A 15,731-nucleotide genomic window follows, 5' to 3' on the forward strand; every position below is an offset into this window, starting at 1 on the left:
CTCCTGAGAAATTCTCAGAGAAGGAGGGCATCTTTAAAATGGGCTAATGAGTTTGCTCTGGTCCAGGACACCTAGCAGACATGCGATTTCACAGCAGAGTCTCAGAGTCTACAAAGGAACTAATACAGAGCCGAGCAGCCTGTGCATCTCAGTACGATTATTTAATATTGCATGCATAAAAATTAAATACATGGGAGGCAAAAACAGCAATCCCACGGTAATGAAAAATCACACTCTAAAATGTAAGCAGAGATTCTGCCAGACAGAGTGATAGACATTTAAGCGCTACATTCAGTACGATTATTTAATATGTATGTGGAGGCCTCAAGCTGCGTGCTGATGAGACGACGACTCAACGATTATTTAATATGTATGTGGAGGCCTCAAGCTGCGTGCTGATGAGACGACGACTCACGTCTGGATGTGCAATGATGACTGATGCAAATGGAATAATCCCTCGCTAGGCAAGAGATGGGGCACAAATATTACAGATGAGGATGACATTTACCATTTGCTCAGCTGTACAATTCACTTCCACAGATCATTGCATCTGTAAAAGAAAAAAGAGTGTGCAAGAAAAGCCATTGCCTCTGCCACATCGAAGGTGAGCGATCAGAAAATGAACATTGTGTTTTTATTGGGTTGTTATGAGAGTGATATTTTCTTTGGGTTGTACAGAAGGATTTTCATATTTCTAAAGAGTGTAAAAAGAAGATTAAAAGTCACAAAAAAGTTGATATGAACATTGGACCTGTAGCCTAGCAGTTAAAACATTGAGCGCTGGTGCTCATTTAGGAAAAATGGATTTGAATACAGACAGATTGTGCCAATCCCATTCCACCCACAAAAGTCACAACAAAGATGATATGCATATTGGAGTTGTGACCTAGCAGACCTCAATATTGAGCATCGGTGCTCATTTGGGGGAAATGTGTTTAAATACAGACTTTTCTGTGTGTAAATTCCATTCCATCCTCTTCTATACATAATTTCCTGTCCTTTATACTTTTACTATCAATAAAATATCAACCACTTCCAACTGAAATCTAGTGAAAACCTAGATGAGGGAGTAATTGACAATACATTTCAAGAGAGTATAAAAAGAAGATTACAAACAAAGTCACTAAAACAGTTGCTATACCCCCTGACCAGGCCTAGCAGTTAAAACACGGAGCATTAGGTGTTCATTTGGAAAAATTGGGGTTGAATACAGACTTTGCTGTGCACCAATCTGATTTCTCTCTATCATTTCCTGTCCTCTATACTTTCATGATCAATAAAATGCCAACCACCAGTTGAAATGAAGCAATCTACTGAAAATCTGGATGCAGGAGTAATTGACAGCAGCGTCACTGGACGTCCACATCAATAGATCGAGCCTTGACACTGGATACGGACACGCATCAGATCTATCGTAAACCCAGCAGGCTTGTTAATCAACTCTAGTTAAAGCCCACCTGATGTCTGCTCAGCTCACACACATATTGAAGGGTTGAGGGTTCACATCCTGAGAGGCTCACTACGGAAGAGAAACCTGCTCACATCAATGCATGCCATCAATTAAACTAACTTTTATAAATGTCGTCTCCAATTAGACTTGATCAGATGCTTTATCAGTGGCGGGGCTGGCGGTTGCAAAAGCCTATGGATATTCTTGCTTTTGGGAATCAACTGGTCTGCAATTGCAAAGCACTTTAGTAAGAAGTCCTCAATGTACACTGACTAAGGCCATTGAAACCCGTCAGCCTATCAGAGAGAGGCGTGCTAATGGACTTCTGATAGCATCACAGAGAAGTGGAAGAGCTGCCGTGGTCCATGCACACTTAATGAATAGTATTAGGACAAAACTGCAGCTTAACAACTTCAATAGGAAACAGCCAGTCAAATCTGATCGCCGCAATTTCAATCTATAAAAGACCTACAATAGCCAGAGGCTTTTGGTCCCAGTCTGGCAGCTCAATCTCCCCCTAATTTTTCTCAAGCACAGGCCAATATATATATATATATATATATATATATATATATATATATATATATATATATATATCTTTTGCTGTAGTGTGTCAGTAGAAAATATCAGTTTACACTTCCCAACAATCCTTTTGCCATTAATTGTAATAATAATGTAATAATCCAGTGAGATTTTTGTATGCACAATGAGTCTGACAACAGCCAGTGAGATCTGATCTCATCATCATCCAGTCCAACTAAAATGACACATAGAAACAGGAAAAAAATGAGACAGACTAAAATCCAGAAGAACTGTGGCAATGTCTCCAAGATGCTTCAAGAGACCTTCCTGCAAAGCTTCAGTACTGTGAAAAGTTGTTGTCACTGTAAAAATGCTGCAAACTGAGGATGCTTTCAAAAACAATGTAATAATAATAATAATAATAATAGTAACAATGCATTTTATTTCATGGCGCTTTTCAGAACACCCAAGGTCACCTTAAAACCAATATACAGGTCACTGCATAAGACAAAACAAACAACAAACAAACAGCATATACATATAAAGTGCATTTAAGTCTCAATAAAACATGTTATAAAAAAGCCTGTATAAAAAGATCTGTCTTAAGACACGTTTTAAAAGTCAACAAGCACTAGCTATTGCGAACATCGAGGGGAAGAGAGTTCCATAGGCGGGGGGCAACATAACTAAAAGATCTGGCACCCATAGTATTAAGTCGAATCCGAGGTACCGCAAGAGAAATTGAAGATGAAGATCTAAGTGCATGTGAAGGAGTGTAAACCTGGAGAAGTTGAGTAAGGTATTGTGGTGCAAGATGAAGTGCCTTATAAGTGAGTAGCAAGATTTTGAATTCAACTCTGTATTTTACTGGAAGCCAGTGCAATTGCTGGAGAACCGGAGAAATGTGATCAGTATAAGGTGTTCTAGAGAGAACACGAGCTGCAGAATTCTGAACCAATTGAGGCTTATGCAGCAAGTTGGAGGGAATACCTGTGAGAAGAGCATTGCAGTAGTCTATACGTGAGGTGACTAGTGCGTGAATGAGAACTGCAGTATTATTATTTGAAAGAAATGGACAGAGATGATTAATATTGCGCAAATGGAAGTATGCAATCTGTGTGATACTATTAATCTGAGCTTTAAAAGATAGTGTGCTATCCATGATGACACCCAAACCTGAGAGGAAGGACAGATAGCAGTATTGTCAATGTGTAAAGAGAAACAATTAGATTTAGACACAACAGATCTAGTGCCAACAAGCAGAGCCTCAGTTTTATTGCCATTTAATTTCAAGAAGTTCGCTGAAAGCCAGTCTTTAATTTCAGCTAAACAGCTTGACAAAGATGGCGGAGGAAAAGAACCGGTAGGTTTGGCAGACAGGTAAAGTTGGGTGTCATCCGCATAACAGTGAAAATTAATACCATATTTCCTTAAAATATCACTAAGAGGGAGCATATATATAATGAAATGTCAATGTAATCTCAGACAGACTGGATGATGGTGAGATCCAATCTCTGTGTGGAGCACTGACTGTTGTCAGACATACACAAATATCACTGGATTATTAAAATTAATGGCAAAAGGTGTTTGGAAATGTAAATATATATTTCCTACTGACACACTACAGCAAAACCATTATTATTATTATTATTTTATGTTATTTTTTTTTCTCTGTGAAAATACTAATGGCTTTTGCACAGTAGTAGGCTATATATATATAAATATATAAACTACTTATACTGCTTTATCATGCACATGACATTTTGGTATGCAACAACCAATTTTCCAGGACCCAACCAGTTCCCATTGGATAAAATCAATTTTCTACACTTTCTGTTATTGAATATCCCGTTTCTCTCAGAAAAATGTGGGATGAGTTTGCAAACAACATAATATTTGCAATTTTAATGCATGAAGGGCTTGGAAGACCACAGTGACAGTTATTGTGCACCATAAGAATGTGTTTCAAGTCTGTCCAGCTAGAGTGTACACAAGTGGGTGTTCACAAAAGGTCTGAAAATCTCTAAAAACACCACAGGCTTTTTTGCAGCTCATTTTCACCAAGAAGCAAGCCAAAGTTCTCACCACAGATCAAAGCTCTGACAAAAACCATTGAGTGATCTTGTACATCAAGACTTAGCGTTTCTCATAGCTCAAATTATCCATAAGCAAAATTAGAGGAAAAGAAAAGAGGTGCATACGTTTTTAGAGAGTTTGACTTCGGCCATTATTTAATCACCTCTTAATGTCATTCCAAAACTGTATTGACTTATTTCTTCTGCAGAACATATTATTTCTGATCTCAGCAGATATAAATCACTGCTATCGTCATTCTCCACCAAAGTTCACACTGCCAAAACTACCTTCTTCCATAACGAGATCAACAGTGCATCAGACACACAACTCTTCAAACCATTCAATATTCTCCTTTGTCCTTCTCTGCCACCTCCCACCTCCTCTTTAACTGCTGATGATTTTGCTAATTACTTCACAAACAAAACCACAACCATCAGCAGTCAGTTCTCAGATCCACTCACCCAGGAACTCACAGCAAACACTTACAGAGCTGACCATCTTCTCCCCTCTTCCAGAAGATGAAGTCGTCCTCTCCCACGGGGACCCATCAGCCAGGTACCAGATACTCCAAAAGTACCTGCTCGTTTCTCAGACTGCCTGACAATACTCCAAAAGTACCTGCTCGTTTCTCAGACTGCCTGACAGACATCTCAGCATGGATGAAAGAACATCCCTGCTCTCTCAACTGGCAAAGACAGAACTCTCATCTTCCCAGTCACCCATGCACAGCACCAGTTTACAATCCAAATGGGCTCATCAATGATAATCCCATTGCTTCAAAATACAACAGAACAATCATGCAACATAACAATCATCAATGCAACAACAGAACAACAACACAAATTCTCACACCTCACACTGCGCAACATCAGGAAGTTCAGACCAAGTGGTCCTTCAACAAAGCATGCAACACAGCTTCTCTGTCAGGCTCTTGTCAAGTTCTGTGGAGTGCTATTGCAATGAGGGATAATCTTCAAATTCTCCTGTTGCGATTAATTGATCTGCTGCTTTCAACACGGTTATGCGATATCAAATACGGTATCTGTAAGTTTTTCTCAAGTGGTCATCACCAGAACAGGTTCTCCACTTTTTTGATAACAAAAATAACTCAAACATTTGAATCCAATTAGGCAATACAAAAATATATTTAGGATAAAAGTTTCCAAACCGATCAACTGGTCAAAAGAACTTTAAAGACCCATAGGGATCACTTTACAATAAGACCTCATTAGTTAACTCTAGTATACATTAACATTCACAGGGACAATAGCTCATTTGCTACAGAACATTAATCTTTGTTAAAAAATTCAAGTCTACCATTGCTCATTTAATAGCAAAGTTGCACACTTTCGCTTTAACAATGTGTTATTAAATTTGGACCAAGATTAATGAATGTTCAGAAAAATACCTCTTGGCAGTTTGTTAACTGCCTGACAGCACATCTCAGGTGTGGATGAACAAGAAATCAAAACCTGCAGCTCAATATCTAGGGCATGTTGGTCCAGATTAAAATGGAAAAATTTTATGGAAATATATCAATATTATTTTATATCATTTAAATGTTTACAGTAGCAGCAGCCTTTTATTTATGGGGTTTCCAGGGTGGGGGCTCATTTCTGCAGTTTAGCGCCATCTGCTGTCAGAGAGTGGAATGTGCTTTCATCATTATGTTCTCACGTGTTCCTCCATGACTAATGCGTCTTATTTACATCAGAGCACACAGCGTCTTTAAAGCATGCAGCGTGTTGTGCACTTTGACAACTTGATGGGAAAAGTTCTTAAACCCATTCCAAATTCAGAGCATTTGCAATATATACATTATTCTCGGTATTTCGTGCCCACGATCTTACCGTGCATATTCTGTACCGCGATATATCGCATTACCGATATCGGCACATGTCTAAGTGCAATGCTCTTCTGGCTGGACTTCCAACATGTGCAATCAGACCTCTGCAAATGATTTAGAATGCAGCAGCACATCTTGTTTTCAATGAGCCCAAAAGAGCCCATGTCACACCGCTCCTCATCTCTCTGCACTGGTGTCCAGTTGCGGCTCACATCAAGTTCAAGACACTGGTGCTTGGCTACAGAGCAGCCATGGGCTCCGCACCCTCAAACTAATGCTTCCACATCCCCCCAATAAAGGTACAAAATCACTCCCAAGGACGTTTTCTTCCACTCCACGCAAACGAGTGGTGGCTCGTGGTCCCATTGCAGAGAGGTACAAAATCACTCTCAAGGACGTTTTCTTTCACTCCACCCTGTTGGTGGAATCACTTACCAAGCTCCATCTGTACAGCCGAATCTCTCAAAATCTTCAAGGAACAACTGAAAACTCACCTCTTCTGTGAGCATCTTGTGACACCATCTTAAAATAAAAAAAAAAGCCTTCCCTTTTTCTATTCTCTTCTTATCCTTTAACTATGTTTTTAGCTTTTACTATTTTGCACGAAAACTGAAACCTTGTAAAATGGGCATGTTTATTGCCATTTAATGACGAATCACTTGTTGTAATCCTCAACTGTAAGTCGCTTTGGATAAAAGCGTCTGCTAAATGAATAAATGTAAATATAAATGTAAACTCCGTTTGTCCAGATTGTACCATAAATGCGGTCAACATGACAAACAATCCCAAGTCACAACACAACAGAAAACAGCAAGCGCCTACTGGACAGATATGGAGAAAGTCAGAAAAGCATTTAGTTCTGTCAGCCATAACTTGTTGAGCTCTCTCAGATCACACATGCACACATTCAAAAATATCTAGATGAGTTATCTTACCCTGCGAGAGGATGAAAACCTGAGAATCAAAGAACGGAAGAGTGGGAGCCAGAAGGAGATAGAATGACTCTCATTAATGTACCATTGATGAAAGCGTCTGAAATGCAAGTATAGTGCAGAAGAAAAGTCAGATGAGGATAAAAGGAAATCCCATATGATCTAGACATCAGGCATAACTTTTGGAAGACATTCGGTGCTGATGACGTTTATTCTGATACTCTGACACTGCTGAGTGCTGGAAAACATCACATGTTACTGATTTACATGCAAGAAAAAAAATTTATCTTACTATTGTTAGACAACTACTATCATATAATGAAAGCCAGACATCAACGCTATCGGCATGACTGTGCTAAAAGTACTTCAGCTGGAATAGTTACAGGAAGAGGTGGCAATGGAACACTATCAACCCACAACACCCACGTTAAGTATTTCCATAAAGACTTCGCACTTCTGAAGAGCTGCCATGACTACTTGACTCCTGGCCTTGAATGAAGATTTAAAGTCAACATGAAACTAAGCATGTAAGGTCTTATGAGTTCTGCACTGCGGAAAACGAGGAGGGAGTAAAAAGGGAATTTACTGTATATTAAACCACAAAAAAAAGTCTATTTAAATATAAAGTCTGCATGTTCTGCATGTCTCTGTGTAAATGAATGAAGCAGTTTCATCTACTACACACATACTAAAGCACGCATGACGCTCTTGGTGTTTTCTGTGTTGCTGTCTCACTATATGAAGACATGAACAGATGAATGACATCTCCAGAGCTGCTCTGAGAATCACTTCACCAGCATCTCACCATTTAATTTTGAGAAAAACTATCATCAAATCTTCACCACAGCTTCTTCACTACAACCTTTAAAAAAAAAAAAGAAGTTTAGTTTAAATTGAAGAAATTATGACAAATATATTACTATTGTACAGTAGAATGTAATTCTCAAAGTAATAATAATTAAAAAAAATTTAGGAATATCAGAAAATATTACAGTTTTTCATTCACAGAATGTACGCATAATTTAAACAGTAAACCTCTGTTGTGCAGCAATTTGTTTCCCAAAAAAGGAAGTTGTTCAAATTTAATTTGATAAAATTTAAAAGATGAATTAAATTGTTACAGTTTTGTGGATTAATTTGAATATCACTGTTTTTGATAATAAATTTGTATTAAATTATAAAATACAGAATCCAGAAAAAAATTAAACAGGCAACACAGAATATCAGGTTAAGCAACAAAAAAATAAATGAATAAATAAATAAATAAATAATAAAAAAAAGGTTTATATTCATAGTACACTATTACGGTTAAAATAAATTTATCTTATTTGATTACATCCATTCTGATTAATAGAATGCAGAATGCATGGATTTTGAAATAAATAAAACAAATTTGAGAATTAATAAAACGGATTTCATAAGGCCGTAAACGTGACTGAATTAAATCCTTTGGAAACTGATTGGCTCATGAAAAGTAGCTAAAGTTCTCCTTTGGAGCATCTTGACGTGTCCCAATAGCAACATTTCTTTTTCGAATCGATCATTATTTGCTCCTACTGCAGCAACTTTTATTAGATTTGCATTAGCTGCATTAAACACTGTGTTAACTGCTGGAAAGACATCACGAATTGGACGTATGTGTAATGCGTAAACATCCAAACAAGATGAAATGAGATGGAAAGGGCAGCGCTGATTGATGTCCTGGACCCCTGAGGTACACCGACAGAAAACTTTTCACAGCTTGTTATGTAGATTGAATCATTGACTTCTTTCATGTGGCACGCTGAACAGAGACAGCTGAGAGCCGAGTCCCCGTCACCACAGGGTGGGATTCCTTCAGACACACAGCCTTTCATCACGTCCCAATCACACACCACTACATAAACAAGCCAAACACACATGCAGAAAAGAAATGACAGAAGCGTTTGAGATCAATACTGACGCTCCCTGCGGGGAGAACGGTTTAACAGGCACGGTGTGAGCTTCAGGAACGAGACTGATTGATTGAACTGCCGTCAGTGAGCGGCTCGTGCCAGAATCATCTGAACTGTCACGAGGTCCTGGAGGAGTCACAGACACACTGCCGGACACCCCATTATGGCCTATATGGTGAAAATATCATAATCAACGTAATGCTGTATATATCTATAATTGAATGGAGACAGTGTTCTGTTTGTTAGAATAGCTGTACTGTCAACAGCTGGAGAGTGTCATAGTTAGGGCGTGTTCAATCTATGAGTCATTGTCCTCAAATTTGCAATGTGCTAAATATTGTCAGACATTAAGATGTTTTACAGAATATATCCTGAAAGAACTTCATTGCATTTCTTCTTTTAAGCTTGCATATGACATCATTTAGTAGGCTTTATGCTTAGAATTAGAATTTCACCTATCCAGGTGCACACACACAGCAGTGAGTAGTGAACACACAGCCGGAGCACTGTGCAGAAATGACTGCCCACTTACTAAAAAAATAATTGTTTAGTGTTTTATTTTGATCTTTTTTATTTATTTCAATTTGACATTTTAATGATTTAATTATTATGTTTATATCAACTCACAAACCCCCTGTACAGTGTGTAGTTCCTTCACAGTGTTTCACAGTTGGCAGTCGTGGCCAAATGGTTAGAGAGTCAGACTTGTAACCCAAAGGTTGCGGGTTCGAGTCCCGGTAGGGTAGAAATACTGGTAGGGATTGCAGGTGGGGGGTGTGAATGTACAGCGCTCTCTTCCACCCTCAATACCACGACTGAAGTGAAACCCCTGAGCAAGGCACCGAACCCCCAACTGCTCCCCGGACACCGCAGCAATATGGCTGCACACTGCTCTGGGTGTGTGTTCACGGTGTGTGTGTGTGTGTGTACTTGGAAGGGAAAAAATGCAAAGCACAAATTCCAAGTATGGGACACCATACTTGGCTACATGCCACACCACTTTCAGTTTCACTTTCATAAACATATATCTAAATTACTTTTACTATAATTACTTTTGCAAACACAAGACAAAAAATGCTGAGAGACAGTGAGGGTCATCAGTGGTGCTCATCCACAACGAACACACGCACACACACACACACACACACACACACACACACACACACACACACACACACACACACACACACACACACACACACACACACACACAAACTGAAGCAACAAGCCAGACGGGGCTGCTAACCTTTGCCGAGCTGCATCCCTTGTCTTTTGTCTCAATCATGTTGAGGTGAGAGGCAGCAGCTCATCTGCACCTCCCCTCCTCAACACTCAATCAATAGAGTTTCACGCCGCACTTCTCAAGCACCACTTACTGTGGGCTAATGGTGCCGAAGGGTTACAGCAAAGCAGCGTGAATCACTGCATATATCATGCCACTTGCTACATCCTCAAACATAAAAATAAAAACATTTGCTGCCTGATATGATTTATGTCTACTGGCCTGAAGAAAATACTTTGAGGTGAAAAAACTGCATTTTTAATGTGTTCCTAAAATGATCTCTCAGGCATGAAATCGTTTACAGTCAAAACATTTCAGTTTATCAGAGCTGTGGCCAAGCAGCTCATACATAATGTAGGAGTGGGTGATATAAGCAAATATTTATATCACAATTTTTACATATACAACAACTAGAAAATATTACTAAGGTCAAAAGGTTGGCCTGTCATATTTTAAGAATGTTTTTAATTGTTATGAACTTTGCAATAAAAAAAAAAAAAAAAAAAAAAAAAAAAACTAGTAGTGTACTGGTTCAATATTATTGTTTATTTGTTTTGGTCATTTATTTATTGTGGTCATCTTTGTTTTCTAAAATAATTTGTGTCCAACATGCATCATTTGCAGATTAATTATCCCAGATTAATTATTAATAAATACCATACAATATGAATAAATAATAAATAATATAAATAATGCTAAAATACTACTAAAATGACACTGTTTCAGATAATATTCTCTGTTATTCTACTCACAATTACCTGCACGTTTATTGATAAAATTGCAATTCACACACACTTCTTCCTAGCTATTTTAATCAACCCGCACTACACTAATTAAGAAGGACTGATAATTAGAATCTGACTGTTCAGTAAAAATTTGCTTAACTGGCTCACACTCTTTCTCTTCTGAATTTAACACTGCTAATACAAGTGAAAGAAGAGTGTGTGTGTGTGTGTGTGTGTGTGTGTGTGTGAGAGAGAGAGAGAGAGAGAGAGAGAGAGAGCACCACACAACACCTGACAACACCATGACAATAGTGTCTCCAGCAGCAGCAACACATCTAAACCTCTGCATCTGACAGCTGTTCTCAGCTACTGTAAAAAGCAGCGGTGACTAACAGACTCAAACCTGTACCGCATACTGCTGCACAGAATTACACTGAAATATGAAGGAAATGTCTTCCCATGATTCATTAGGACACAAAACCATTGTGGCACGCCATTAGCAATACTGAAAAGAGAATCAATTGCTACACAGAGCTGGTTTATTACCCACTGATATATATCAGAGGTAAGTAGCTCAAATTGTATCACAGAGGTAGCGTCAGGTTATCATTTAGATCAGTGGTTCCAAACCTTTTTTTTATGCTACCCCCTCGCGCACCCGCTGTGAACCCCCGGTTGGAAACCACTGATTTAAATGCAGCCCTCTCGGGTAATGCATGTGTTCTTTTGTTGTGCAATTTATGAGAAAAACTAAAACCCCAAGGCTGTTAAAATTGCTATAGTAACTCATCAGTTATGACGTTTAAGCGTACGCCAGTTATGAAGCAAAAAAGCTTCAAGGCTAAAACAAAGAGAAAGAAATAAAGTCTGGGGTGGTTTAAAATAAACCTGAGTGTGTTCTGTAACATGGAACCAAGTTCTGAAATAATCACTATCAGAGAGCTCATTTTCACCACAGATGATTTGTACGATTCGGAATTCAGGCTTCATTTCTCTATGTTTTGTTAAAAGGGGTCACTCAACAGCTGCATTACATGGTGCTTGCTTACAAACTTTTACTGTTGAGTGGGTAGAACTGTCAACACACTTTTCTGTTTTCAAGCTGTAAAAAGGTTGGGGTTTTAGGACTGCACAATATCAACTCAAGTGGAAAGAGATTTCTGAAAGAGGTTTGAGTTGGTTTGAATTTTTACAAGATTTTCCAAAATTATTTAGCGGATTTTTGGATTTATTTTTATTTTCTATACAGATGCAAATAATACAATATATATATATATATATATTAATATTTTTTATTTTCTATACAGATGCAAACAATATCAACCCACTGACTCTAGAATGATTAATTATTTCCAAATATAGCTATTCATGTATTATTATTTTTTTTACACATTGAAATAATCGCAAAAATCGCAGATTTTTCCAACATCGGATGCATTCGCAACCCTAGGATGTGTTGACAGTATCAAAACAATTGAAACTATTTAGTTCATTAAACATTTGAATGAACTACGGCGCACCAATTAAATATCTCCCGATTAGAGTGACGAAGAGTTCAGGTCGTGCTGTAAACAACCTGCTAACTGTCCTGTACGAGCCTGGCCATTCTCACCCACTCGCTCTCTGCAGTGCATCCATTATCCAGTAACATCAACACTAGTGGTGGGGGGTGCGGGGTGGGGGCTGGACGTCTAATGGAGTGCCAGCGCTAATGAGATGAATCTATCCATTATAGTGCTTTAACGAGAGTAAATCTGCATGGCTGGTAATTAGTCCACGCCCCTGCATTAGCTCCACTCCTCAGAGGAGCGACTCTGTCTTGTGCTGCCAGAGGACATCAGAGCAGCTGAATGCATTATGCTCCAGATGCTGCGAATTCTCATCATTTAGATGTGTTTCCATCAGGGAGCGGATTGATCAGGCACGGTCACGGCGGATAAGAGCACGGCATAATGACAGGCCGGGAAGGAAAACTGCTGGCGTTGTTCAAAAAGAAAACCCATTAGGCAGCTCGCGGTTGCTAAGCAGACACATACGGCACAACTATTTAGAGCGGCTGCGAAGCGAAAGAGGGTTTACAGGAGCATTGTAAGATTTGAGACAACAGTCGTGTGATTCAGCCAGGATAACGAATCAGACAGGTGCTAATTGCACTGTATAACTGAGAAGCAAACGTCATGCTTCCCACTGAGTTGAGCCAATATTATTGTTATGCATACTACAAAAGTCTTATTTTTGGTATTTTTGGTGCTTTTATTTAAGAGATTAGAATGAGTAATAAAACGGCATGATGAGAAAGTGTTGCGAGCCTGATTGGAACTCATATTGTCTGCATGAGCACTTCAGATTTCTGTTCAGCCACAGCTCTGATATACTACAGTGTCCTGTGTTTAGTCTTTTGACACTTTTATTTAGAGGACAATATAATAATAATAATAATAATAATAATAATAATAAGAGCATAGGAGATGTTGCAAGCCAGATTAGAACTCAAATTGCAAGAGCACCTCTGCTTTGTTAAACCACGGCTCTGACAGACTAAAGGGCAGGTCACACTATAATTTTCATTCCATTGTCTTCCATTCATTCTCATGCAGAGACATTTCACATATCACTGGGTTCTGAAGTTCAAGTTTGGTGAACTCTGACCGGCAAGTTCGAATTACTTAAAACCATGTGACCAATAGAAGACTGATATGTCATAAAATGATAAAACTTTATATTTCAGCCTTTAAACTAATTTTAAGAAAAGGGTCAAAAGTATCAATTATATTAATTTAAACTATTATCAATCAAGCATTATATTGATTTAATAACACGTGAATATATCTTAAATGTGTCTTAAATTTTTAGATTTTATAAAGTCCTATTTTTAGCATTTTGCCATTTTGATTCAAAGGAAAATCACAAAAGGTACAAGATCAGGGAATGTCGCGAGCCAGATTAAAATCACATTGACTGCATGAGCAACACAGCTCATCACTAAACCAAGACTACGATGTCCTACAACGTCTTACAGAATCTTGGATTCAAACCCACGTCTACTGAATGTGCACCACAGTACTGACATACTACAGAATCTTAAAAGCTCTTCTTCAACCTCAGCAGAACAATAAAACATTTTCATTTCATCCATTTCAGCAGCTGGACTGCAGTGTCTAAATATTCGGTGTATGGTGAATACAGCTCATCTAAGCCTTTCTCAAATGACGTCCTTGCACTAAAGTAAAAAAGTGTTCTGAAATGGGCAGATTTGATTAGTGCTAGGAAGCTTTGATCTAAAGCTCGCTGGCTAGCTTTGATCTGCACAAGCAGCTCTTCACCACGACCAGAACACAATATGAGCCCATTTCACTTCCATTTGTATCAATTCTATGAGCATATACGACGATGAGAAGCTCTGCTCACCGTCACTTGCTGCCATTTATCCCTAATCAGAGTCACTTCAAGTCATGAAAGGCGGCAGTGTTCCTGAGGGAAAAATGACCATCAAGGGCCTGGAGATCAGAGCGGCAGACTTCAAATGCAGACCATATTTACATAGAACAACATCTGGAAACACATGATGGTTGAAATTTACAATTATTAAGCGGCCGACAGACCCAGAAGGTTGCAGGTTCAAAACCCACATAAAAAAAAACAAACAAAAAAAAAAAACCGCTGAGCAATCATTATGCAGGTGGACTGTCCTTGAAATAAATTGTCACATGAAATCCACCAGCCCTGGTCATGTGGCCATAAATAAAGATTTTAAAATGCCAAACAAGAAAAAGACTGCCTAATTAACATCTGATCCAATTAAGTCGCATTGACAACCAGAAACATTAAGTAGCTTTTCCAAGATCCATTTCTTTCAGCTAATCATAATTCAATTAATTAATACGCCATTAACATTAGCATGAATATGAATAGGCTCTTCTTCATTTGAGCCAACCTGTGTCAGAAAGGTTTGTAAAATTCCCTGGGCGTTACTTTTCAAGTGCAATTTCGAAGGTTATCAGCGTCAGCCAGAGTCTCTCTTCGTGATTGGCATACATCCAGCGGCTCTCTGATTCACTTTTGCATTTTAAAAAAACAGACTGCAAGGTGTTGGTCATAATTGTGACAAGATACAAGCAGGAATGCTTGAGCCACTCCTATAAAAATAACTGTGGACACTTCTTTTTAGAGTTGCATTCCAGGCATGTTTTAATTAGATTTTATTCTATTAACCTCAATGTTTATGTCAAATTATGAGATCAAAGCTACTGGAAAAGTGGAAATAACCTGAGGTTTCTGTTCTGACGTTTTAATGAAGGCGATGATTTGAAGCGAGCGGCTCTCAGAATGCAGGACCTCCAGGTATTCACCTCCCACATTCAAAGGTCAGGAAAAGCGCAATGGCAGAAATAACGATGTGAATGCAGTTAACTACTGCAGGGCTTGAAGAGCGTGTGTGTGCGTGGTCTGAAGCGAGAGGAAATCATTAAGCGTACCTGGAGGAAGGTTGGGTCTCTTCCTCTTTTTGCTGTTTTCTGTTCCGTTTTCCAGAGGACAGTCGGAGCCCAGAGGACCATTGGAGCTGTTGAATTGCAGGGGTTCGTTGTTTGTGGCAGGGTCAAAGGACAGCGGATTCAGACCTGTACAGGGAAAAAACAGATAAACTTGGTAAGTCTGCATGTTCTGTAACCATAGTCTCAAGAGTTTATATAGAAACCTATTCTGGTCAAGAAAGACAGAAAAGTCTGCCTGAAAGAAGTGTAATATGACCAACTACTTTTTCTGTGGGAAGATATGAGAGTACAACTTAACATAAAATGTAACGTATATGTTTAAAACCATATGTATTTACAAAATGTTATATTATTACTAGAGGTCGACTGATGTATCGGTTTTGCCGATTAATCGGCACCGATAGTTGATTGCTGGAACAATCGGTAATCAGCAAAAATCCATGCCGATAGTTTTCCGGGTTGCGTCCGTTG

At 38.7% G+C, this 15,731-nt stretch overlaps 1 protein-coding gene across 4 annotated transcripts in view; it reads right to left on the reverse strand.

The window, feature by feature from the left end:
* Positions 1-15,731, reverse strand: part of LOC109054353 (ecto-NOX disulfide-thiol exchanger 2-like) — a 217,260-nt gene that overhangs the window by 104,726 nt on the left and 96,803 nt on the right. For 3 of the 4 annotated variants that reach the window (XM_042770421.1, XM_042770420.1, XM_042770422.1), the window contains one exon: positions 15,243-15,386. In XM_042770421.1, the coding sequence (XP_042626355.1) occupies positions 15,243-15,386 (144 nt within the window). Of the gene's footprint in view, positions 1-15,242; positions 15,387-15,731 lie in introns of those variants that run through there. The other variant, XM_042770423.1, reaches the window with a different exon arrangement.

The sequence above is a fragment of the Cyprinus carpio genome, chromosome A14 (assembly GCF_018340385.1).
Source record: "Cyprinus carpio isolate SPL01 chromosome A14, ASM1834038v1, whole genome shotgun sequence".
NCBI lineage: Eukaryota > Metazoa > Chordata > Actinopteri > Cypriniformes > Cyprinidae > Cyprinus > Cyprinus carpio.